Source organism: Toxotes jaculatrix, chromosome 9 (genome assembly GCF_017976425.1).
Source record: "Toxotes jaculatrix isolate fToxJac2 chromosome 9, fToxJac2.pri, whole genome shotgun sequence".
Lineage (NCBI taxonomy): Eukaryota > Metazoa > Chordata > Actinopteri > Toxotidae > Toxotes > Toxotes jaculatrix.
Window position 1 is genome coordinate 19788182 of NC_054402.1, and position 24162 is coordinate 19812343.

The 24162-nt window shown below is 42.3% G+C and overlaps 3 protein-coding genes across 5 annotated transcripts; 1 reads left to right on the forward strand and 2 right to left on the reverse strand.

Moving 5' to 3' along the window:
• Positions 1-58: 58 nt before the first annotated feature.
• si:ch211-132b12.7 (uncharacterized protein LOC564531 homolog) lies at positions 59-6725 on the forward strand. 3 transcript variants are annotated; one of them, XM_041045714.1, is made up of 5 exons: positions 59-324; positions 490-705; positions 2781-2960; positions 3764-3963; positions 4423-6725. In XM_041045714.1, exons 3-5 carry the CDS (start codon positions 2789-2791, stop codon positions 5461-5463), a joined length of 1413 nt encoding a protein of 470 aa, XP_040901648.1. In that variant the 5' UTR covers positions 59-324; positions 490-705; positions 2781-2788; the 3' UTR covers positions 5464-6725. The 3 variants fall into 3 exon arrangements, with proteins under 3 accessions (XP_040901648.1, XP_040901649.1, XP_040901647.1); XM_041045715.1 differs by lacking the exon at positions 490-705; XM_041045713.1 differs by lacking the exon at positions 59-324 and having other exon boundaries at positions 376-705.
• A 183-nt stretch (positions 6726-6908) lies between these two features.
• Positions 6909-12070, reverse strand: LOC121186855 (sodium- and chloride-dependent GABA transporter 2-like). Its single transcript, XM_041045716.1, has 12 exons — positions 11956-12070; positions 11636-11723; positions 11370-11502; positions 11136-11270; positions 10664-10767; positions 10420-10544; positions 9535-9647; positions 9313-9450; positions 8943-9045; positions 8666-8766; positions 8284-8454; positions 6909-7529 (listed from the first exon to the last, which is right to left on the reverse strand). The coding sequence occupies exons 1-12, from the start codon at positions 12053-12055 to the stop codon at positions 7422-7424; spliced, it is 1419 nt and encodes a 472-aa protein (XP_040901650.1). The 5' UTR covers positions 12056-12070; the 3' UTR covers positions 6909-7421.
• Positions 12071-15543: 3473 nt separating this feature from the next.
• vwa7 (von Willebrand factor A domain containing 7) lies at positions 15544-23460 on the reverse strand. Its single transcript, XM_041045684.1, has 17 exons — positions 23351-23460; positions 21860-22139; positions 21360-21593; positions 20888-20984; positions 20420-20554; positions 20121-20316; positions 19874-20043; positions 18994-19106; positions 18749-18865; positions 18291-18506; positions 17985-18117; positions 17760-17912; positions 17578-17670; positions 17172-17461; positions 16754-16890; positions 16446-16605; positions 15544-16329 (listed from the first exon to the last, which is right to left on the reverse strand). Exons 2-17 carry the CDS (start codon positions 22103-22105, stop codon positions 15766-15768), a joined length of 3054 nt encoding a protein of 1017 aa, XP_040901618.1. The 5' UTR covers positions 22106-22139; positions 23351-23460; the 3' UTR covers positions 15544-15765.
• Positions 23461-24162: the final 702 nt, after the last annotated feature.

A 24162-nucleotide genomic window follows, 5' to 3' on the forward strand; every position in this document is an offset into this window, starting at 1 on the left:
GCTGTCGTAGTTGTGTCACGGGCCAATGGACGTTTAGTTCGCGGACAGATCGTTTTTATTGTGTCTGGTAGGTGGTCCTACAGGCGGCTCCGGGTTCATCTAAGGTAACGCAGTCAGCCGCTAACCAACCCCATGTTAAACTGTGTTATCGCTGGGCCGCATTGTGTCGGCCTTTTACGTGTCGATATTACTTGTGTTTCTTTTTTCAACGCTCTTTTTTTTTTAACGTTTCTTTGTCACTTCAAACGGCGGCGTCAAGCTAGCCAGAATTAGCCACCGGGGTTTCAAAACAAAAGCGTGAAAGTTTCTACTTTCCACGTTCAGGTAAGTATTCTCTGAGGAATATAAGATCAGGGTAATGGTTGTGCATAGCGCGGAATATTATCACACCGGTTGGTGTTATTTATAAAATGCTACTTTTTTTGTAACTGTGCGTTTTATACTGAAACCAACCGGATGTGCTATGTCTTTTTCTGACTTGCTTGGCAGACGTTTCCGAAGCTGAACCCCGTTCTCACAGTAGTCTTATCACACGGCATATTTAACAAAGAGAGGAAAATGAACCATTTTTTATTGTAATTCCGACTGATAACAGCTGCGGCATGGCCCTGCTTGTTAACGTTAACGCTGCTCGGCGCCTTAAAACTAAGCATGAGGGGGAAAACGACCTTTAATTGGAAATAACTGGCTTTTGCACATTTGTAGGTAAGTTTTCCACTGTAGATAGGAGCCACAATAAAGCTGTTGCCTTTGTAAAGACGTGATATTGCCAAACCTCTGTACTTCCTATTCAAGCTTTCACTCTTTCATAACTTTTTTTTCGTTTTTCACGCGGCTGTCGATGTTTTCACTACGCATAAGGTCGTTAAAAAATTATAGCCAGTTCGACTGTTCTGTATCTTTTGTATGTGTTTACGACCAGTGTGAGAGAAAGTGTATGTAAGGGAGGGCCGGACTCAAAGTTGAGTGTTGCATAACATGTTGGGGGTGGGGGGGCTGTTTCAGCTGAGAGCGAGATGTGCTGCCTTCACGGAACCACTCCCTCCGAAAATATCAGACGCACGGATTGAGCGCACACAACTACAAATAATGATAATAAAAAAGTTTCGCCACCTGTATTGATGGAATTGTATGTGAAAAGGGAGACGTGGTGTTTGTCAGTGGTGGAGAACTCTGGTGGTCTTCTGCAAGAAGGGAGGATGTCCTATTCTGTACAAACTGCAAAGCACCTTGGGACAAAGTTGTGAGACAGTGTTTGAGATGTTAAAATAAAACTGCCTTGACATGACTTTACACTGAAGTTTTACAGCCGATCTTAAAAGTAAGCAATTCATTCCAAGCTTAATACTCAGTTCCTGTCCAGCAGAGCGTCAAATGCTGCTGCAGGGTAGATCAAAATATGAACATCAGCTCTAAGGCTGCTGTCAGTTCTTATCTCCTCCTAAAGACTTCTCCTCCCTGTTCGTCCTCATAATAGGAAATCACTCATAATAGAAGTCACGGGGGAGCATCTGTTGTCCTGCAGGGTCACCTCTTAAGAGGTGATCTGGCTGATAATTTCCCAAGCTGATTCAGTCACTCATGCTCTACGTGCTCTTCTGTTTTTCGATCTGTACTTTGACCATCAGTTACATTAGTGGCAACTAATGGCCATCTTCTCAAGGAGGACACAGGAACACATACAAAAAGAGTTTTATAAAAACAGCAAAGAAATTCTCTGATTGGCAAATTTTATGTACATACAATTTAGGAGTGCTTTACATCAGAGGTTAACTATGTTTACAGCCCATCGTAACTCTTTATAGACAAAGGGTTTATAGAACAATAGGGTCCTGTCAACTCAAACCATATGTGGACAAATTAGTATTTAATCCACCTTATAACCATGCTCTAATGTTAATATGCATTGCTATATCAGTTAAAACCTCATTATGTATGTATTTATTTTAAATGCCCCTTGTCAGGCATTTCTGTTAATTATCAGGTATTACCAAGGACACATGTGGTGCACCATTTTGGTTTCTATGGCGTCAAGACTGATAGTTGTCATGCAGGTGCGTGTGAGAGAGAAAATAGGAATGAACTAATATTTAACCCCAGCAGTAACTTGGACATGTAACAATCTTGTAGAAACATGAATTTACTCTGAGCACCGTGCTTCTGCCTGCTAGCTTGAATTGCAGCATTTTATTTGGGTAAACAGAGTGATAGGTTTGGCATTGTCTGTAAGGGATTAATGAGGGTATGCACATGCTGTCATCTTGCAAAAGTTGCCATGGTTACCCCCCCAATACTTGTCAGTATGTGCCAGTGTGGACGCACATGGAGAAAAACACTGGAAAAACCGCTAAAATGGTTTAAAGCTGTTGTGCAGTGGACCGTACAAACAGCTTAAGAAAGAATTCAGGCAAATGTTTTCACAGACGAAAGAAGAGGGGCAACATGATCCTTATTTAGGAGAAATGTAGCATTAACAGAACAGTTTTCATTAAATGAAACTGGTGCTGCTGATAATGTTTTTGGTTATTATTGTCACCTAAGACTTTTCAGTGATGGTGTTTTGTTGTTTTCTTTAGCATTTTGCATCTAAAAACATAAGTAAAGACAATTTTCTCTACTGGTCTCCAAAAGGGGCTGGAGCCTGTCTCAGCCTTCACTGGGTGATAGGCAGGGTACAGCCTGGGCAGGTCATCAGTCTGTCACAGGTCTGAAATGATGTTTTTATGCCCACATTTTCCCGCATTCAGTAACAGTCTTAACATTATGTATTTTCTCATCAGGTTCCAGTATGCCAAAGGAACAGCCTTGCTTGAGCGAGCACAGTCCCTGTGCTACGTCCAGCAAGAATGCTAAAGACAAGAACAACAGTACGGCTCTGCTGGCGATGCGTGATACTAAAGATGCGGACTCCAGTGGAAGGGGCTCCCACTGCAGCTCAGAAAAAGACTCTGGCTTCTCCGGTGAGTTGAAGTAAATGTGGCAAAAACATAAACAGAGAATAAACAGTTTGCCAAGTTTGATTCTCTACGGCTATTTTCCATAAACTCCCATATATCTGTGCAAGTCAGTGCAGGCAGGGATAATTATAAACTCTGGATGGGACAAACAGTGCTGTGCATAATGCTTCTGAAATTGAACAATAACAAAGAGGTTACTGTGTCGACTTTCATGCTTGATTTCAGTAGAATGTAGGAACTGTAGCAGTTCTCATGCTTAGCTCCCCAAATGTAGGGGGACAGAAAGTTAGCAACACTTAAATTAAGTTTTCATATTTAATGTTTTGTGTCAAAGTCTTTGCTGCCTATAACTGAATGACAGAGTGATGGTGCAGCTAGTCATCTTTACCCTGCTGCATTTTCCCAAAATGGGTATAAAAAAAGAGTCAGCACTTCAACCTCATTGCCAACTTTTTATTTCAAATCAAAAGAGCTAAAACATGAAAAATGTGTTACTTTTGTAAGAATAACTACTGAAGGAACAACGCTGTATGACTTGACTATGAGAAGCCTGAATCTAATTCTAGCCTCTGTATTTGGTAATCCTATGCTACAAGGGTGTGTGTGCAGTGTGTGAGTGTTTTTATGGAAGGAGTGAAATTATAAACATATGACATGATGTCTGTCTCTCTTCTCGTTCCTTTTGTGAACATAAAGTAAATGTTTTAATATTTTGACACAAGGTGGTGTTACATGGCAAGATGGTATGAGTGACTATCACAGCAGCTCAGCGTTTCTCAGTTCTCTCCGTTCCGTCTTCTCTGCAGACTGCTCAGACTGGCAGCAGACAGATGTGGAGGACCAGCATAGCAACAAAGGCCAGTCCAGAGGCAGCCAGTGTGCACAAACTTCACAGCCAACCCAAAACCAAGAGCGTGGGCAAGGAAATCCTGGGAATCCTACCCTGATGCCAATAGGCCGTGAGCCCCCCTCCGTCTACGTAATCAAGAACATGGTGCTGAAGCAGGTAAGGCAGGTGTAGGTGCACACGCTGACGTAGGGAATGGGATACACACTACTGATTTTCTTAAAATTGATGTAGAAACTAAAATAAGAATTAAGATATTCACAGGACAGTGTGTACCCCAGAGCCACTGCACAACAGGAGCAGAGATGCAAACCGAAGCTGATGAGCTGCTAAATGTCAAAGAGAGTTCAGGGTGGGTGACTGTAAAAATGGCACAGGTCTGAAGACTCTGACCTGCCTTTTGTCTCTTGAAGGCATCTCGGTTATTTTGGTGGGCGTGGTCACATTTTTGGCATTCACATGTGGCAGTGATCTGTTACGATTTTCTAACTTTCCTGGTTAAGGCCAAAGCTTTGGTAGAAATGTGTTTCTTTATAATGTACATTTACTCATACCAGTCCTTCAAATGTTTTCCTTTGTGTATTTTCTTTGCTTTCTTCACGCTCCCTATCTCACCAGCCGGACACGATCCAGAAAAGAGGTCAGGTGCTCTGGACTAACAAAAGCAGGGAGACTGGCACTTCTGGTACTCCCCATATGATTCTTTTGCAGCAGCCCAGCATGTTGCCGGCCACCCTGCAGCTCCACAAGCCCTTGTCCCGGAAGTCCAACGTTACAGGGAAGAAAATAAACGGTACATACTTGCCCATTTTCAACTCCTACCCCCGCATTGCGCCACACCCCAGCAAGAAGCCGCCTGATAAACCTTCACCAAACGATGAATCCCAGAATCTGAGCAAGAGGGTGTGTACAGAAGACAAGAATGATAACACATCTCTCACCAGGAGTCTACCAGAGCAGCACCTTCATAAGCAACCCAAATTAGCAGTTGCAGCCTCTGTGCAGCCATGTTCCTCTTCAACCAGAGATAGTCTGCCCTCCTCCAGTTCCACTACTGCTTCCTCGAGCCTGGGCTCCCTATCTGTGTCTAGTGTGCACACCACCACTTCCTCCTTCCGCGCAACAAGAGGACTTCACAGAAACAGCACCACCTTTACTCGCCACCGCCGTTTCCTCAACACAGTAGAAATCCTCAGACAGTCAGGCTTGTTGGACATAACATTGCGCACCAAGGAGCTGCAGCGCCAGAGCAATGCCACTGAGCGGGACATTGTCCAGCTACGCCAGCACACAGAGCTACTGTGCCAGGCCGCCAGCGGCCGCAGCCTGAACGGTATCACAGCCTGGGAGCACCTACACAGAGCCATGGCCGAGTCCAACAGCTACCCAAGCCTCAAACTCCTGCAGAGCTTACAAATCCCGTCTCATCCAGATTCTTCTGGTCAGCCACAGAGTATTGGCACAGGTGACACCGACGGGCCACCAGCTGCTGAGAAATCAAATGTGCCAACGTCTCTCCTTCTCACCGCCTTACTGGAGCCAAACCAGAACTGTCCTGTATCAGAGCAGTCTCAGTCAGAACAAAGCAGGGAGCTGGAGGCCAGCAAGGAAACCTCAGAGAAAGTCACCTTCATGCCTCCTGACAGTTCTACCGGTTAGCACGATCTGCAGTGCCTTCAGAAGGAGAACTAGTACTCAGGGCCAGCCAGGGGAGAACCAGTAGTCATGTTTGGATATTATGTGTGTTTTTAATGGTTTATCCCTGGCTGTTTAAACCTAGTTTTATAGGGGTTGCGTAAAAATATCTCTGCAGGTCAACTGCAATCTGAGGATGACGTGATTTTAAAAGTTACTGTACACGTCGCTGTTTTGTTTGCTTAATTCACTTCACCGTATTTCAAGTATTTGACTTCTGAAAGCTGATCCCATAATTGATGCACTAAAGTGCAGTTCATTCCCGAGGCACCATCACCATTACCACTGCAGACTTTATAGAACCACACATAGGAAGAGAGGGTCTGCGTGTCCACCACGTAAAGGATTCTGTGAAAATGCAATGCGTTTCCCTACGGGGAAGAGGGCATTTGGCTTCAGTGTATACTGTAAGTTCGTTTGGTCATTTTGCTGTCACAGCAGACTAGCTTTATTCAGGGGAAAATGTGAATAGATCTATCTTCTGAAGATAAATGTTGAAAGAATGGTTTCTTATAACTTCTTTCAGTCAACAATAGTGGTGCCTTCAAATCAACGTAGCTGAACAGAAAGGTTCCCAGAAAAATAAAGAGGCACTTTAAGGTAGGAACTGGTAGCACTCACGGCACAACTGGGAGCTTAGTGTTGCAGAGAAAATCACTCTGTAACATCACAGACTGCATTACACTGGACTGCTGCAAGGACTTGATTTCAAATGATTCTCAGCAAAGCCTTAAAAACTCTTTTTCACTTGATATTTTTTTCTTTACCAGGCCACATCATCATCACAGGTTATTATAATCATTATACATTTTACATATACAGCACTCGTCTTTTGACAATGGAAGCAATTCAGACTGTATGAATCCAACACAGCATCTCCAAGGTAATCAGTTATGCCATTTCCCCTCACGCAGCAGCTTTGTTGTCCGTTTCGATAGTATCCTTTTTGTTTGCACCAACTAATTGTTGGTGTTATGTGGTCATCTGTTTTGTTCATAGATGGAGCACAGTTTGCATCGAGAGCTTGAGCTTGAGAGAGTTTCACAGTGTTTAAAAGTGTGTAAAAGTATGTTGACTAAGTGTGTATGATTATTTTTCTTCCATTTCTTTGTGCTTACGTGCATTTGGCAGACAGCACTGCCAGCAACACACACCTTTCTGAAATTTAAAGTGGTTTATACACCATATTTTTTCATAATTTTAAGGTATTTAAATAAAGCGATATATATATATATATATATATATATATATATATATATATATAAATGTGACTTTTTCCAGTGTGTTATATGAATCTTTTTAAATTGAGTCTCATATTGTGGTTCAGTTTTCCTCCAGTGAGTTTATATAACCCCAAATTAATCCAGCGGCTGGCATGGCAACATCCCACAGTGAGAGGATGATTTTGTGATGTGAAGATAATTATTATAAGCACCTTGTTGTCACAGAAACTGTTGAACATGTTTTCCAAGAGACATTGCTCATCTAATGTCTTGATATATATACATATAATCTCTTGAAATTTAAACAGCAGCATTTGCACAGATGCCATTTATTTCACAATTATTTGAACACTTTTACTATACAATTTTGCAGACTTTTTAGGTATCAGATGGTGATTTTAGTTTGAGAAGATTCACATTTCATCAGCAAAGAAATGTCAACGTAATATCAATATCAGTTTTATCAGTTTTATGTCAACCATTTATCAGAACGCGTGCAATATTACTTGTGATATTTTCTTCAAAAGTACAATATCTGTAATCAGCCCAATACAGCTGAAAAAAAAAAGATAAAAGTATAGACTTCCCTGAAGAAGAGCTGAGAGAGTAATATCACAATGAGTAACCAGTCCACCTAGTGCTGGATCTTAATTGGACCCATTATGCATTTAAGAGTTCAGGATCAGGTAACCTTTCATATCAGGTGGTGAGCCATTCTGGATCTTCTTCTCTGATGTGCTGCAGCTCAGCTTCTGTGTTTTTGGCCAGTGAGAGGTCAGGGTCAGGCTGGCACAGATGTTGGAAACGCTAAGAAAGTGAAATAAATATCCTCCAGTCACTTTCAACAGAAGTACACCAAAACTTCCCATTGACCTGGAGCAAATGTGTAAAACTAACAACATTGTTATGGGTTGGTACACAATAATATGGGTTTATTTCTTCAGTGCAGCAGCGTTAACACAATAATCACTGTAAATAATACTGCATGTCGGCTGTTGGCAGTTGGATCGTTCCCATGGGCACAAACTGACAGTGCAAACATTTAAAGGTCCTCCCTCCTAGGTGATAACTATAATTCTAAAAATAACAGCTTGTTTTGTAGATGGAGATCTGAGATGTGACTTGTCTATAAAATCTTTTCTGACATTTCATAGGACTTGTGCATATATATATATATATATGCCTATATATCTATATGCCTATATATATGCCTATATATATATGCCTTTATATCTATATGCCTCTATATCTATATACCTATATATATATGCCTATATATATGCCTATATATATATGCCTATATATCTGTATGCCTATATCTATATGCCTATATATATATGCCTATGTATCTATATGCCTATATATGTGCCTATATATCTATATGCCTATATATCTATATGCCTATATATGTGCCTATATATCTATATGCCTATATATCTATATGCCTATATATGTGCCTATATATCTATATGCCTATATATATATATGCCTATATATACACACACACACACAGTGCAATTTCTTAATTTCACAATCACAGTCCATAACACAATTGTCCCACCTCTCTGAGGGTTCCGCTTCCAGTTGCTAGCTTATATAATGCCCACCCTGGCACAAGTAGGATGGAGGACAGGGCCAGTACCCAGCCCAACACGTATGCCCAGACTGGGTACACATACCAGCGATTGAAGGTCAGAGGCTGGTACTTCACTAAAGAACATATGAAAGAAGCCTGAGAAAATAATAAAAAAAGACACTAAGTAGTTTGTTGTTTTTGTTGATCTTAAACATAAATTGTATGGATATTTCAGAATAAATAATTAATTTGGCACTTTTAAAAAATCATTAAAGTACAAAGACATACTCAGGTGAACATGGGCATAAGGACCAAGGCTGTGAGGAAATTCATAATGCACATATGCAACACTGAAAGTCTGACTCACAAGTGAGACCAGTGGTGTGAGGAAGAGCCAGCAGATTTTGAAGAACGGGTTGGCGTGCACACCTGTCATGTCCTTTATGATGCCGTACAACCGCTCAGCCCCTTGATGGAAGATGAGGTTGGATAAGTAGTATACAATTGTGTGTGTGTGTGTGTGGAGGGGGGGGTTAGCCAAGACCAGTTGCCAGGTAACCATCAGAGACTCCTGAAGGTTGCTCAAGCCACAACAGTTATGATGGGACATAACAGGAATTATTCCTTTAAAACAGTACACCTACCAAATATCCATCCCAGTGCCAGGGTTTCAAACACACAGAGGAAGAGGATGCAGGCTCCGTTACAAGCATAGTAGTCAAACAGCTGAAACACATACATCCCTCCCTGGAGACAACAGCAGAGACATTTATTTGACATTTTACTGTCAGTGTCAACCTCAGATGTTTGGAGCCCTGTTCTAGCCTATTCTTTTACATTATCATAATACACCGACTTATAAGTTGTTATCAGATGCCATAATAACCTGAGGGCACTTTCTTATACAGATGATTAAATGATTAAACAAAATCGTGACATAAAACTTGTTATAGTCTGACAGCAACACACTGCCATATTGGAGAAATAAATAATAAATGCAGATGTGAGACAGACCTCAGTGATCATGACAAGCTGAGAAAAGAAGCACATGAGGCAGAAGAGGAGGAGGAAATATTCCCGTCGGCCTGGTCTGCGCATTACAGTGGGAAACATATCTATGATGGACGTCATCACCACCTCCATGACGACAAACTGAACAGAGAACAAACAAGACAGAATAAGTAGATTACCAAATGGAAATGTGGTCTTCTAAAAAAGAGTTCATCAGCATCTTACTTGTGTGTCCAGACCCAAGAGAATGAGCATGACGAAGAAACAGACGGACCACAGTTGAGGCAGAGGCATCATGGCTACAGCCTGAGGATATGCGATGAATGCCAGGCCTGGACCTGGAAAACAACATCAGAATGGACTCTAGACTGGTCTCCTTCTACTAACTGCCTCTGGATAACTTACTGGAAATCACAAAGAGGTTTAAGATACACCAGGAAGGACCAAATGTTGAACGGGAGAAACATGGCAGTAGAGGACAGCACCAGAGGTCGCTGTGAACAACAGGGCCCGAGGGACAACTTTCTTTTATTTTTGTGATCACTTGCAGTTTTTGTTTATGTGTCTACTGATGATCGAGGGAAGGCACTGTAGCTGGTACTGATATGGAGCCTGCCTGATTGTGTTTGTAATGTAAATATTTGGGTAGGGAGGAGAAGAGAGATGAGAGTAAAGCAACATGAGCAGAGTTATAGGGCCTGACCACAAGCACATGAATGAAAAATGAATGAGTGTGCAGAATTTTATCTAAAGTCTACGCCAGCCAGCGTCTGCTGGGACGCCTGGACATGCTGCAGGCTGCAAACTGCAGTGTCCCGCTGACTGTCAGTTAGCTGATTAACAGTAACTGTGCTTGTAATGTCTGTGGTTGTCCTCGAGATGGCAGCAAAGATTCTACCCGTCGTGGACCAGTGGTGGAAGAAGTATTCAGATCCTTTACTTAAAAAAAAGTTTAAAGTTACATAAAATGGATAGACTCAATTAAAGCTACTGTTTGTCTAAACTAAGAGTGGAGGCCTCCTCTGCAGTGACACAGCAGGTTACCATACTGTAACAAGTTGGCTGAATTTAGGCTGCATCTTTCTGAAGATCTATGGTGGCCTTCATTACCTGACTCGGCCACTTCTGCAATGGGAACGCCCTGCTCGTTGGCCATGAAGCCCAGTACTGAGAAGACTGCAAACCCAGCGACCACGCTAGTACCACTGTTCAGAAAACACAGCCACAGACAGTCTCTGCAAAACATAAAAACAGGGTGCATGCTCTGTGAATTCATAGCACAGTTCTTGGTCAGAAAAACTGATTTCAGAAGAAACCCAATATTGAGCCATATCACACACTGACAAATACTTACTTATAGCAGTTGTTGTTGTAGGTGTTGTAGCTGCCTAGCACAGTTAAGGAGCCCACACCCACACTGTATGAGAAGAAGATCTGAGCCCCAGCCTCCATCCACACCTGCCCCAACAAAGCAACAGTGAGCGCATTTGTCCACTTACACTGTCACAATACATAAAAAGTTGACAAATTAAAGGCAAAACCTCTAACCCTAAAACCTCTAGGTGGTTAAAGACTTATGCAAGGCTTTGCAGTGATGTGTTAGGCAGCGTTCCCCACCACCATCAACAAAACACCAAATATGAGAAAGTCCTTTTGGAAGAATGGTGTTCCTCCCTCCAGCAGAGTTCAATACTTAAAGAAGAAGAATTTATGACAAGGAGCACTGAGGATGTTACTGAAGATTCGTGATGGAACATCCCATTAATAACATACTTTGGTATCAGTTCCTTTTAATTTGTTTCCCATCTGTAACTTTCAGCTCCTACCTGAGGGTCTGTGAGTCGTGAGGGATCAGGCAGAAGATAAAACATTATTCCTTGTAGAGCACCGGGAAGAGAGAGTCCACGGACCAAAAGAATTAACAACATCAGATAGGGGAAGGTAGCAGTGAAATAAACCACCTGGGGAAAGAAAAACAAAGAAAAACAAAACAAAACAAATGTAACACTTATAAATGTACTGTATACATATTTACCATGGTTTAGGGCTCATATAAATACCTTCCCTGTAGATTTGACTCCTTTCCAGATACAAAAGTAGCAGATGATCCACATGACAATTAAACACAACAGCACCTCCCACCTGATTCTGCCTGTCTCCTCAATCCCCCCTGAAATAGCCAGCACTCGTCGTCTAGAAGGAAACAGATAAACAAGAACAAATTATTTTAGTGATCACTGTTTTATCTTTCACAAAATGTTAGCTAAATAGTTATTCAGAACATGAAAACTAGACTGGAGGCTTAGTTTGTTAACGATGGACATACTCCCAAAATTCTGTGGCAGCAGAGGTTGAGTTAGTCTGGTTGGTCCATTGGATGGTGATATTTCTTTGTGAAAAGTCTACACAGTCATCTGAAAGGATAGTGAGACAAATTATTCAGACAATAACTCACATGCCGTGATGTGCTGTGGTTTTATTCCATCAGTTCATGCATAAATGTTTTTCAGTGGATCTGCGAGGGTTAGGTCTTAAAAAATGTTTTATTATTTTTATTGTCATACCAAATGTCTGAGAGGGACAAGTCGGTTCACTCATCATGCAAACATTAATATGTCCTCTGCTAAACAACAGTATCCATTTTACCTGTGTTCCAGTAGTTGTTGCAGCTGGCCCAGGGGAGCTGGGAGCTAAAGGAGAACACCAGGTAGAGCAAAGCCCAGGACAGAATAATGATGTAGGTCATACAGCTGTACAGGAGGATCAGCTGCCCACCATAGCCAATACCTACAGGGTCAGAAATACAAAAACCTCTTTTAATCCAGTACCCAAACCTCTTATTGCTCAGGGCCATGGGAACACCACAGACCAAATTTACTAGTAAAACTGCTTACCCAATTTTCCCTGCAGACAAAATGGCGGACCTTCGCAAGACGCACCTCCACAGTTGACAGGAAATCATGTGTCCTCAGCAGAGTAAGTTGGTCTTCTCTTTATCGTTTCTAAAGTTTATTCATTTGAAATGTTAAAACTGTTTCCCTCTTGCCGTGGTGGCCTCTGCTTGGCCAGTGTGTACTCAACAGTACTATATCCATTTTAAGATCATTTAAACTCAAGATTCATTTAAGTTACACTAATGAAAACAGTGCTTATATTACTGGCAAGATTGAGACAAATATTGCTAATGTTGAACACTTGGAGTCACTTAACATTTTCAAATGTATTTTCTCCATATCAATATACTTGCATAATGCTGGATTCTTTGATAAATTAAAGTCTGATTGACAGAAAATTACTTAATAGTAAAGTCCTCACAACTTCTCATCTTTTCTGCCACAACTGAGCTACGCACATGCAGATTAATTCAAGCAAAAACGACATGAAGAAGATCAACTTTTTCTGCCAAGGTCACGTGATTTCCTGTCAGCTGCAGTCTGCAGAGGTTCGCCATTTTGTCTGCATCCAGGTCCCTCTCAATAACTTTGACAATCATCTGTCATAGATTCAATCTTTGTTGTAAGAAACGTTCCTCCTCCGATTTAGCATTGCAATTCTAAGAAATTTTTGGACTCACAATAGACTTCTTCCTTTTCAAAACCTGGCATCTACATTATCTACAATACTACTCGACTGCCACTTTTGTGGCAACACTTTGGTGAGCGATTCAGGTGTGTCATGCTAGTACCAGCCAAAGTTGCCTTGAGCCACTAGCCTCTAACAGATATGAGCCTGCTCCTCTTATCTGTTAGAGCCTGAGAAAGAAGTGAGGATAAGCTCATTTCTTTCACAGCCCACACCAACGCTTTGCACAATTCATTCTGGAGCCACAAACGGTTTTATAAAGCTTTTTTAACATATGCAGCAGCACTACCCAGACAGATAAGCAGTTAAACAGATTTATTTATAAAATGTGCTCCTTTAAAATAAACATTCAGTAACAACTAAAAAGAAAAGAAATCCCAGTTCCCTTGTTTAAATATTAATATGTTTTTAGCTTGGAATAAGGGTCACAGAGGCCATATTCATCAATGTTTGCCTTGTGCTGACAACCATCATAGTGCTCTCATATAGAAGAGAAAATGTGCTTCACCATTTATGTTTTAGTTTGTTTAGTTTTAGTTTCAGAGTGGGTAATGTGTTACTGCCCCCCCAACCCCCACCCATAGGTGTTCAAATGGGTTGAAGGCACAGCATATGACTCACATCCTTTTCATACTCATTAAACCACTCAGTGACCCCTCATGGCCCATGGATGGGGCCATTGTCATCCTGGAAGAGACCACTCCCATCAGGATAGAAATATTTAATCGCTGGTTAAAAGTGATCACTCAGAACGTGGTATTGATTTACTGTGACTCTTCCCTCTAAGGCAGAGGTCTCAAACCTGTTCCACAAAGGGCCGTGTGGCTGCTGTTTTTTGTTCCAACCAATCAAGAGCACACAGTTTGACCAATCAACTGTCTGAAGACTGAGATCAGTTGATTAAATGAGTCAAGTCTGGTGTGCTGCTGCTTGGTTGGAACAAAAACCTGCAGCCACACGGCCCTTTGTGGAACAGGTTAGAGACCTCTGCTCTAAAGGGACAACACACGTCTCTATGTAACTGTCACCACACTATTCTTGCTGATCATGAGTTGCTTTGATGTTATCAGTCACCTGAGGAAGAGTTGCTCTTCTGTTTTTCCTGACATGCCGTCCTAATGCACAAGCAATCATGGTCATCAAATGTGCAATGTCAACCACAATTTCCAGCCCTGTTTACTGACGTCTTTGCCATAGATCTAAATGCAGATGCTTACTTTAGTCACTGTTCCTATTGAAACACGCTCTACCCTCTTCTTCCTCTTACCAGCTTGATACAAAATCAGAATCAACTGGGCCTGCTCAGCATTTTTATACATGCCACAGCGCATCACTGGATGTTAACTGCTTAATTGTACCATTCGGTGCACCTGTGTGGAAGCAGCGGCCTTTATTATGTTTCTCGACTCAGTTATTAAGGTCCTGAATAGTATACCTTCTGCCAGTGGGCATAGCTTCCTCCAGCAGGTGATGCTGCCCTCCTGGGTGTACTGGCCTATGGTAGTCTCCAGCAGGAAGAGGGGTACCCCACAGGTCACCACAAACACCAGATACGGCACCAGGAATGCACCTGAATTTACAAAATACACAACAGTGCGTATCTCTGCTAAACTTTTTGGTTAGCAAGTCTTGAGCATCACATTTGCTTACCGCCTCCATTTTTGTAGCAGAGGTAAGGAAATCTCCACACATTGCCCAGGCCGACAACATTTCCCGCCACAGCCAAGAGAAACTCCACCTTACTGCCCCAGTGTCCTCTCTCCTCCACCTCTTCTTGCACTCGTATTTTGTTGCACATTTTTTAATTCAACATACCCAAAAGTTCAGTCTGGCAACAATCTTCCTCTTAAGTGCTGCTGCTTCGTGTCCAGGTTTTTGTTGCCTTTACTTCATCGTGTAATGAGCAACTGATCAGTTAATCAGTTGTCAGTGAAACTGTAAATTATCTCCTGGTTGAGCGTGGATTTATTCATTCATCTTCTATACCTCTTGATCCATCAGTTGGAGCCTAGCCCAGCTGACTATGGGTGAGAGGTGCTCCGGTCCAGTCCACCTCTCACCCATAGTCTTTCCACCACCAGGCAATCGCAGGGCTCGCAGGGCTCAATTGCAACACTCACACCTAGGGGCAATTTAGAGCTGCCAATTAACCTAATGTGCATGTTTTTTGGTGGTTTGTGGGAGGAAACACGCAAACATGCAAACTCCGCAGAGCGGGATTCAAACCCTGGAACCCTCTTGCTATGAGGCGACAGTGCTAACCACTGCACCACCGTGCCACCCTGAGCATGAACTTCAGTCTCTAAATGAAACAACTGATCAGAAAAGTCCAAGTTGCAAATCAAGTATTGACTTTCTTATGTAAGTTGAATTCTGCAAGGAAAGGCTAAAGTTGTAAATCCCTTTTTAACTAGGAATCAAATATGTTTTTGATTGCATCACGGTTATTTCATTACTTTACACTACATTGTATATTTATGTAGTTCCCCATTATTTCCTGATTGAAAAAGTAGTCTCTACATTAATCACTCCATGGCACGAATATATTCGGTGTAAAATTGATGTTAAGGATGAGGGAGGCAAAGCATGGAAGTTGCAAGTGGAAAAAAAAAAATCAAGTTCCTGGCAGCAATATTGAAATTATTAATTTATTTATTCAGTGCACTTTCATTAGAATTACCGCAGCCAACAATCAGTTTTTTTCTTTGAATTAAGTGCACTTTGCATTAAGTACACACTTATTTTTCAAATTTTATCCTCCAAAAAAGGACAAGCTTTATATCTTCTGTGATTAACTCATTACTAGGAATACTGGGATCCAGTGATCAACACTTAGATTAGTTTCACCTGCAAAACATTTGTAATCATTTCAAGCTAAAGCAAAGGAGACCACACCAGGCTTAAGAGCAAGAAGAAGAGGCTTGTGAGTGTCATCCTCCCAGTTCCATTGGTTTCTGTGCTTCTGTCTCTTGGCTGCCTCTGCTGACCAGGTGCTAGATGGCAGCGCTTCATGTTTCCAGCTGTATCCCACACCAGCAGCTCTGCCTGAGCAGAGCAGCAGCTGGACGTGTATTTCACCCACAGTGGCTGAGATGAGTCCAGGACCCATTCAGACATGTTCAAAGGGGTGTCTCCTTTTTCTAATCTGGCCATGTAGTCATCGTGGTGGTGGTGGTAGCCTCCGCTGGTTGTCTTCTCTCTGTGTGCCTGTTGCTGGTCAGAGCCAGGCTGGGTGTCTCCCACGCTGTCCTCTGTGGGTGGAGGGCTGAGGAATAAACTGAGAATGCCATCACCCTTCTGGAGCTGGAGGGCAGCGAGGCCAGAGCGCCCCCTGTCTGACACGACCAGAGATACGCTCCAGCTAGATTCATTGCAAATGGAAGGGCAGGTGGATTGACCTCCAGCAGGAGTGCAGGATGGTGGGGATGTGTCAGGATCCTACAGGAGAAGGAGGAAGTGATGTTCATCATGTGAGATTGGTTAACAATCTGCAAACAGACTAAAGCACAGGAGAAGTAATAAAGGTAGAGTATATCTTATTAGTCAATGCTCACCGGGGGGACCACGGTCAAGTAGACAACTTGGTAATTTGAGTCTGTAGAGTCGAGAGCGCGCACAGTGAGTGTAAGAGTGACAGTTGCTCCTGCCTGAGCCGTGGCAGGAGTGTGGAGGTTCACCTGATCATGGAAAGACCCATTTCCTGCAACATGGAACCTGAGAGACAGAAACTCAAACTTTAGCGACACCAGTTCTCAAATGGTATGAAATGTTTTTTTCTACTATTGTGTAGATATTGAATGTAAGTGGCCTGCTATTCACTCAGTAGCTGAGCAAGATTTTTGCTTTTATTTTTTTACAGTACCTGAGAGGTCCTATCTTCTGAAGATATCCACAGTTGTCATTTATGCTAAGACTGAAGTGTCGAGCCGGGCCGTGGTTCAGGATGTTGAACTCCACCATTGTACTGTGGCCAGGTACCAGGCGAGGGACAGACAACACCTGAGGTACAAAAATATGAGATTGTATGAATCAGAAAATCCACTAACACCGAATCGGGTGATGATTCTTTGTGGGTAGTAAAAATGTTGAATAGGGCAGATTTGAATTATGGCAAATCACTTAAAAACACAAAAAAGTTTTGGCACATAAAAGGAATTAGCATCCATAAAAAATGTTTAACAAACAAGTAAGAGTTTTGAACCACTTGTTACCAGTAATAGATGTTCAACGTCACAATGACGGGCAGCCCATGTCTTTTGTTTAGCACTGCTACTGATTACCTGTATCTGAACATGAGTGGGCTGCACCATCTCCGTAGAAACCCTCTCCAGCTTGTTTCCTCTGCTGTCTCGGCCTGTAAATTGAACACAGAAGGGAACTCTGGGAACAGAGTCCACCCATCCCACCAGCTCATCCACAGAGTGGGATGATGACAAAGAGGAGGAAGAGGAGTTCAGCTTAACCTGCTGCAGCGTCTCCCCTTGAGCTCCCAGCAGCGTTACATGACTGAAAGATGCCTCCTCGTCTGGAGCCAGGCCTGTAACAGCCAGCACCAGAAAGGCAGGGGCACCTGGGAAATTAAAACAAGGTACAAAGTGGTTTTGCTTAATGGCAAGTGCATTCCTGGGTGTGAGGCCTATTTTACACTGTCACTGATACATCACTAATTATATATCAGTCCCTTACCTGCTATAGGACTACCCTCCACTCTGGCCAGACCTGGGTGTGTCTCATTGGTTACAGTGGCGAAGTAATACAGGAAATCTACACTGCTGTCACCTGGTGGTGCAGATTAGATTTTTGCTTTGTCTCAAAGTGCAGTCACATAATATCTCATATACCAGTAATTCTGTTTGTTTTTTCTTTACCTATTACATTGAATATGATGTTTCTGTCACTTGTGGCTTGGACTTTCCACTGGCCTGGCTGTATAGGAGGAAACAGGCTGATGCGGTACAGACCCTCAAAGTGCTCCAACTTTGCTAGGGGGCCTTGCTCACTCAGCAAAGACTGGCTTTGGTCTGACAAGGGGAGGAAAATGAACAACAGCAGTACATATACGTGTATGGTTTATAACCTTGCATGACACTTACCTGATGGATTTGTAAGGATGCACTCTTTTAGGATGCCAGTGACATGTAGGGTGACATTTTTTACAGAGCTGTCAACTCTGAAGGAATAGGAGGATTTTGACTCCTGGGCACTCTCCACATGGAGTAGGGTCACCTGGTGGAGGAAGGTGAAAAAAAATTGAAAGTGTCTATAATCAGTGCTTCTAAAATATAAACGGATTAGTATTTTTTCATACTTTCCTGTAATCTTTGCTTTGTAGCTACCTTCTTCACCCTGAGAACTCATTTGATTTAGTTCGACTGAGTGTGTAAATGATCCATGTGTACCTTGTCAGCAGCTGTGTTATCCTCCACTATGGTAGAGACCTTGTGGATGTCAGAGTTAGTGGTGAATATCGTCAGTCCTCCTGACAGTGAGGACAGGGAGGAGTAGAGAGAGAACCGATCAGAGGGCAAAGGTTCCCTACTCCTCCTCTTCCTGATCCTTCTCCCCCGTCTGATCTCTGTTGTGTACTGAGGGTCATCAGTTAAGAGAAATGTGACCTGTGGGAAAATCAGATCAGAACTTGAGTTTACTTTAATTTTACTTTAATGGATGAGCCTAAAGAAATGTGCTAAAATACAACTCGTTTGACTGCAGTCCTCTTGCTATCACAGTATCTGTGCACCATAAACATAAACAGCATGTAAAATAAGCCTCAAAGTTCATTACAGGAAAACAATCCATCCTAAAATGCAGTCTAAATAATGCTACTTCTCCTCTAACCTTTGAAATTAAAACCTACCTTGCTCTGTTTCTCAAGTGCGAGTGCCTTCACTTCATCAAACAAGTGGGCATCTTTAGGAGAGGCATCGGTGAATACAAAGATCTCTGACATTGGTGGACTGTGAGTGAGCGCCAGCTGTAAACATGCAGAAAAATGGGAAATTAGCTGCTGCATGTGCTTGCAGTTCTTGCACTATGCACGTGTTCACACAGACCTGATCACTTTACCGTGAGTGCTACAACAGAAACTGATTCTAAAGTTACCTGAATGGCCGAGAGACACATCTCCGGTTCGTCTCCTCCTCCCAGCGCCATCAGGTTCTCCATGTACTGCATAAACTGGCTTGGGTCATCGGTCTCATAGACTGGACCTACGGCTGCAGAGTAAAGTAGAACAGAATGTTAACCATCACGTTGAACTATGGAAAGCTTTGAAACTTAATTCAATTGTTAAGTAGAGTAGTTCAACATTTTGGGAAACACAGGTAACACAATAAGAGTCAGATGAAAAGGTCGATGTCACTCTCATGCTTGTAAGGCAAATATTAAGCCAGTGGGGGCCTTCCACTGCTACTGCAAAGTTGCAAGCACACTATTTTCTAAAGCGTAAGTATGCTGTTGTATTGAGATTTCCCTTAAAAGAGTGCTCCACTGATTTAGCCAACTGATGCAGTAGAGCCAGAAACATCAACAGTCAGAGATAATGCCAGTAGTGGCTAATGTAGTCTTGGTAAGTTCAGTTCTGTTTAACATTACTCCTGCAAGTGTCTACATTTGCAAACTTGTAGTCATCAGCCCCGACCAGTGCTGACTAAAGTGGCAGTTCATCAGATGTTGTATAGTTGCCTCTGGAATCACAGAAAGCTTTATACAATTTTTAAACCTGTGCAGCTGCACTCCACAGTGTTCTGTCCACGTACTTTTAGCCACAATAAAGAGCTCAACCCATACCAATTAGTCAATCAGCATAAAATCATAACCCAGACCTATTAAAGTAAAAAAAATAAAACAGCTCACATGTGAAAGATTATCACATGGCAGAGTTTCACAGAAGTGATTTGAAGAGAACATAGATTTGGCCCAGCTCTCAAGGCAGATGTTCTGTACAGAACGGTGTTCATTGGAGACTGCCACAAACTCTCACCTGGGTCATGGAAGGGCACAAGTACAAAGGTGACGGGCTGCTCAGGGCTGTTGGCTCGGCTCTGGATCATAGAGTGAGCCCGTAGGCGAGCAGCAGTGATCTCCTCAAACATGCTGCCTGTGGTGTCCATGACAAATACCAATGCAGGGACCTGCTTCACACTGAAGAGCCTGTTGAAGAAAGTTTGGAAAATAAAAATAAAGACCAGTTTTCTATTCAGACAATTGTAACAGTAATTGAAACTTACCGGAGGAAGGCTTTGTAGCCCACATTGTCCCTGAGGTCTCTCAGTACAGTGAGGGTGGCCTCAGTAGCCAAAGTAGCAGCTTCCGCATGGAGGTAATGGTGAGGGGAAAAGAGAGGTGAGGTGCTGTCTTTGTTGATGCCTCCTTTAGCCCCCATGTAGCGGCTACTGTCCAGAATACCTCCATGGCTACATTTACCTGAAAAGTAAAAAGCCATTTAAACATTTTATGTAGAAAATTAGATTTTACTTGTTCCTTTGGTTTTTGGCAAGACTGCAGCCTCTAACACTGCACAACATACCCTGAGGTTTTGGAGGGGAGGTGCTGAAGTAGCCAGTGGTGAGCAGCTGGGAGTCTTGCTGTGCATTTCTTAGGCTTGGCAGGAGGTTGTTTCGACAAGTGGCACTGAAGCACTCCATACATGTAGGAGTGTCCTCTGGACAGAAAGAGAGAGGGTTTAGTAAGTGTTTGATGTAAGGAACCTAAATGGAAAATATAAGGTTGAAATCAAATCATTATCGTGATATCAATCACAATACTCAACACCATTAGGCAAACATTGGCATAAAATAATCAAGCTAAAGTTCAAAGCACTGTTCCACTGTTGTGAAACTTGAATAACTAATTTCATCAAAAGATCCCATATAAAATCAAAATTATAGGATTCTACATGAAGTTTATAACCAATAGTAATGAATCATCTTCCAGCCCTTGGATCATGTTTTGATGTGGTAAAGTGGGCATCAGTGTAAACACAGATTTAACTTACCTTTAGCCACAGGGATGGCAGGCTCCTCTGGCTGCAGCAGGTGGAGGTATATTGAGTGCTGGCCCATCTCCACCCAGTTACTGTGGCTGTAGAAGTCCTGGCATGACACGTTTGAAAGACTTTGAAAAAAAAAATTTTTTTCCGGCAGGTATTGGAGGAGAATATCTAAAGCTAATTCCTCACTCGTGCTCTTGATCCATGATTCCATGTTTCTTTGTGAACTGGTAAGTGTTAAATTTCATAAGCCACAGAAGGCAAACTGTTTACCTTCTGCATTTAAAGCTACTGTTGTATGATGTGTGTGTGTGTGTGTGTGTGTGTTTTCTTAAATTGTAAAAGTGTTGTAAGTTTTGTTTGGAAGTAATTCGGCTTTTGTCACCATTATAGTTTTTTGTATAAATTTATTACCATTATTACAGTCCATCACAGTTATACTTTGTGGTCTGAGGCTTAATTATACAGCAGTGCATACCTGTAGGGAATGAAATAGCTGGCCCAAGCTGTGACGAGCACTCTGATACTCTTTAGCCCGCACTGAGAGCAGAGTCTGAGTCCAGAACTGCCGTAACATCGCTAAAGCATTGTCTACACGCTCTGAATCAAAGTGGTACACCGGGTCGGACCTGGTGGAGATCAGGAAGTCCATGGCAGCATTGGACTTCACCACCTCTCCCACAGCTCTCCAGAAGCCACGGCCTAGTCTGGTCTGGGAGGGATACAGGCAGATTTTTACAGTCATTGGAATGAGATGTAGCTCAGTGCTTGATATCACATGGATTTTATGGACATTTCTTGCTACAGTAAAGCTTTCATTAACTCCTCTGTGCAAAATATATTGTCAGCCACTGACGATGGCACACTTCATTACTGACCTTAGTCATATGTGATATGATTTGATGAATTCTGCAAACCAAAAGTGAGTCCTTTATACTGAATGTACAGTAAATATCCTGACTGCAAACATCAGCTCACCCGTTCCTCGGCATGGTTTCCCTGGTGTTTTTTGGTGCCTTTCAGAGTGTCCAGGGTGACATTGAGAATGGCCTGCTCTGTGATGTACTGGTGCGTGTGTGAGCCCCAGGACAGCGTCAACACTTGAGACCAAAAGTTGGGGAGGAAGCCCATGCATGGTGAAGCCAGCAGGAGGAGGTAAGTGAAAATAAGCCAGTGCATTTGCTTCCTACTCCCTTCCCTGATTCTTCCTCCGCTCTTTGACATTATGTCCTGGAGATGAGAGTATGACACATCCTACCTGCATGGAATAAAAGAAAACTATGGTTTTTGCTGTCAGCTGGAATATAAAGCACAGTACTTTTACACTACCAATTTGATAATGTTTAATGTTTAATGACACATGGCATAGACCTAAATAGATGTTAAGATGCTCCGTAGAGCAGATGAATCAGGTAGTAAATATCTGTGGGTTTGTTAAGGATCAAACACAGATCTGTTGTTCATTAAAAAATAATGACTATTGTAGCTTAAATACATCTAATTTCACCATTTAAGCTTTTTTTGTGAAAGTTTTCTTATTTTTGAACCAGTTTTTGTTGCCTAGCCTTTCATTGAGTCATGTCATGTTGAAAACATTGTTCGTTCAGCCATCAAACCTCATTCAGCTGACCTGAACCAACATTACCAAAATACTTATTTAATGATTCATGATTGTGTCACATAAAAAGCAGCTTCCTCTTGCTAAGTGGAAGGGCATGAATTGTCCCTGCCCCCTATTGTTCAGTAAAGTTTTGTGCTGATTTGATCAGTCTGTGCCAGTCATCCATGTGTCCTTTTCTGTCATCACCCACTCCTTGACCCCCAACCCCCCCCCCCCCCCCCCCATTTCCAAAAACCTCCTCTCACATTTTTCTCAGCCTTGTCTGTACAGAAGCTCCTATTGTTCTTTGTCCACTTTATTCAGATACAATACTTTGGTTTTGTTCTCATAGTCTGTGCTTTCACAAGGGAGACACTGAAACAAAGCATGAGGCCTATAAACAAGCACTCCCTCCATTCTGACAGCCTCCATTCAGCACATCAGTTTTAACTGATCACCGTGGTCCCTTCAATTGAGAGCTCAAAGACTCCTCCTTTCACTCATTCTGCTGGAATGATGCAACATCTGATTCTTGTCCATGCACTATTAATGACATTTATTGTATTTAACATTTCCAACTATATAGCCTGCGTACTGTGGTTCTCTTTAATCATCATTGCATCATCTTTCGCTCAGTTTGTCCAGTACACTATATTAACTAAACCTTAGCTTTGGACCAAACTTCCTCCTTCATCACAGTGCAGTAATGTTAAATCAGAATGAGCATGTTTTTCTTCCCGCACAAATTAGTGCATGCTGTGTTGATTATTTTTGAATCCTGGTTTGTATATTATCAAGCGACTAAAAACATTTCCTTAGTGTTGTACTTGTAATCTAAGAATTTCTACACAAAATAAAAATGCTCTCACCTCAGTTCATCCCGTCAGACTCTTTCTCTTTAGACTTTGCTCAGAAAAGTCTCTTTAGACTTTGCTCAGCGGAGATGCCACAGTCACAACAACTCCACACACGTACGTTCATGTAACAGGGTAAACCACCACAAACAGAGGAAACTGGTGGGTATTACAGCATACTTGTCTGTGTGTCAAAACTGTTGAGTCTTTGCATTTGTCTGTCCTTGGGCTTTGGTCTCTGGCCAGCTCCTTAAGAAAAATAACAACCAAGATATGAATGGAAGAAGCTCTTTGCTGAGCTCAGATGAGGGTCTGGTTTGACACTGCGCGGTCTTGGGTGTGTTTCTTAGTAAGGGGGGCACACCATGAGGCAAAAGACATCCCGTCCTGGCTCCCCTACAGCCTTGTGCCCCTCCTTACCCCCCATTATTGCATGGTGCATTGATTCACCACAAAAGGGCCGAATATAAATTACCAGCCAGGGTGTTCAGCTTAGGCCTACCCCAACCCCCCTGCCCTCTCTCTCTCCATCACTCTTGCTTTTTCTAACGACACCAGAAACACCACTTTTCACAACTGCAAACACCACAACACCTTCCTTTCTCCATAGTTACCCACATTTTTAATGGCAATGCAAAGAATGGCATCAGTTGCTAGGGAATAGTTCTGAACTTCAGTTTGTGGGACACAGGGCAATTAAAAGATATGAACTGAGTGACTGGAGTGTTTTTTTCAGCTTTGGTCTTCTGTTATTTCAGAAGACCAAAGTTTCTCAGCAACCTTTTAAGAGATAAAATAGTTTTCCACTGCAAAAATAGTTGATTGTG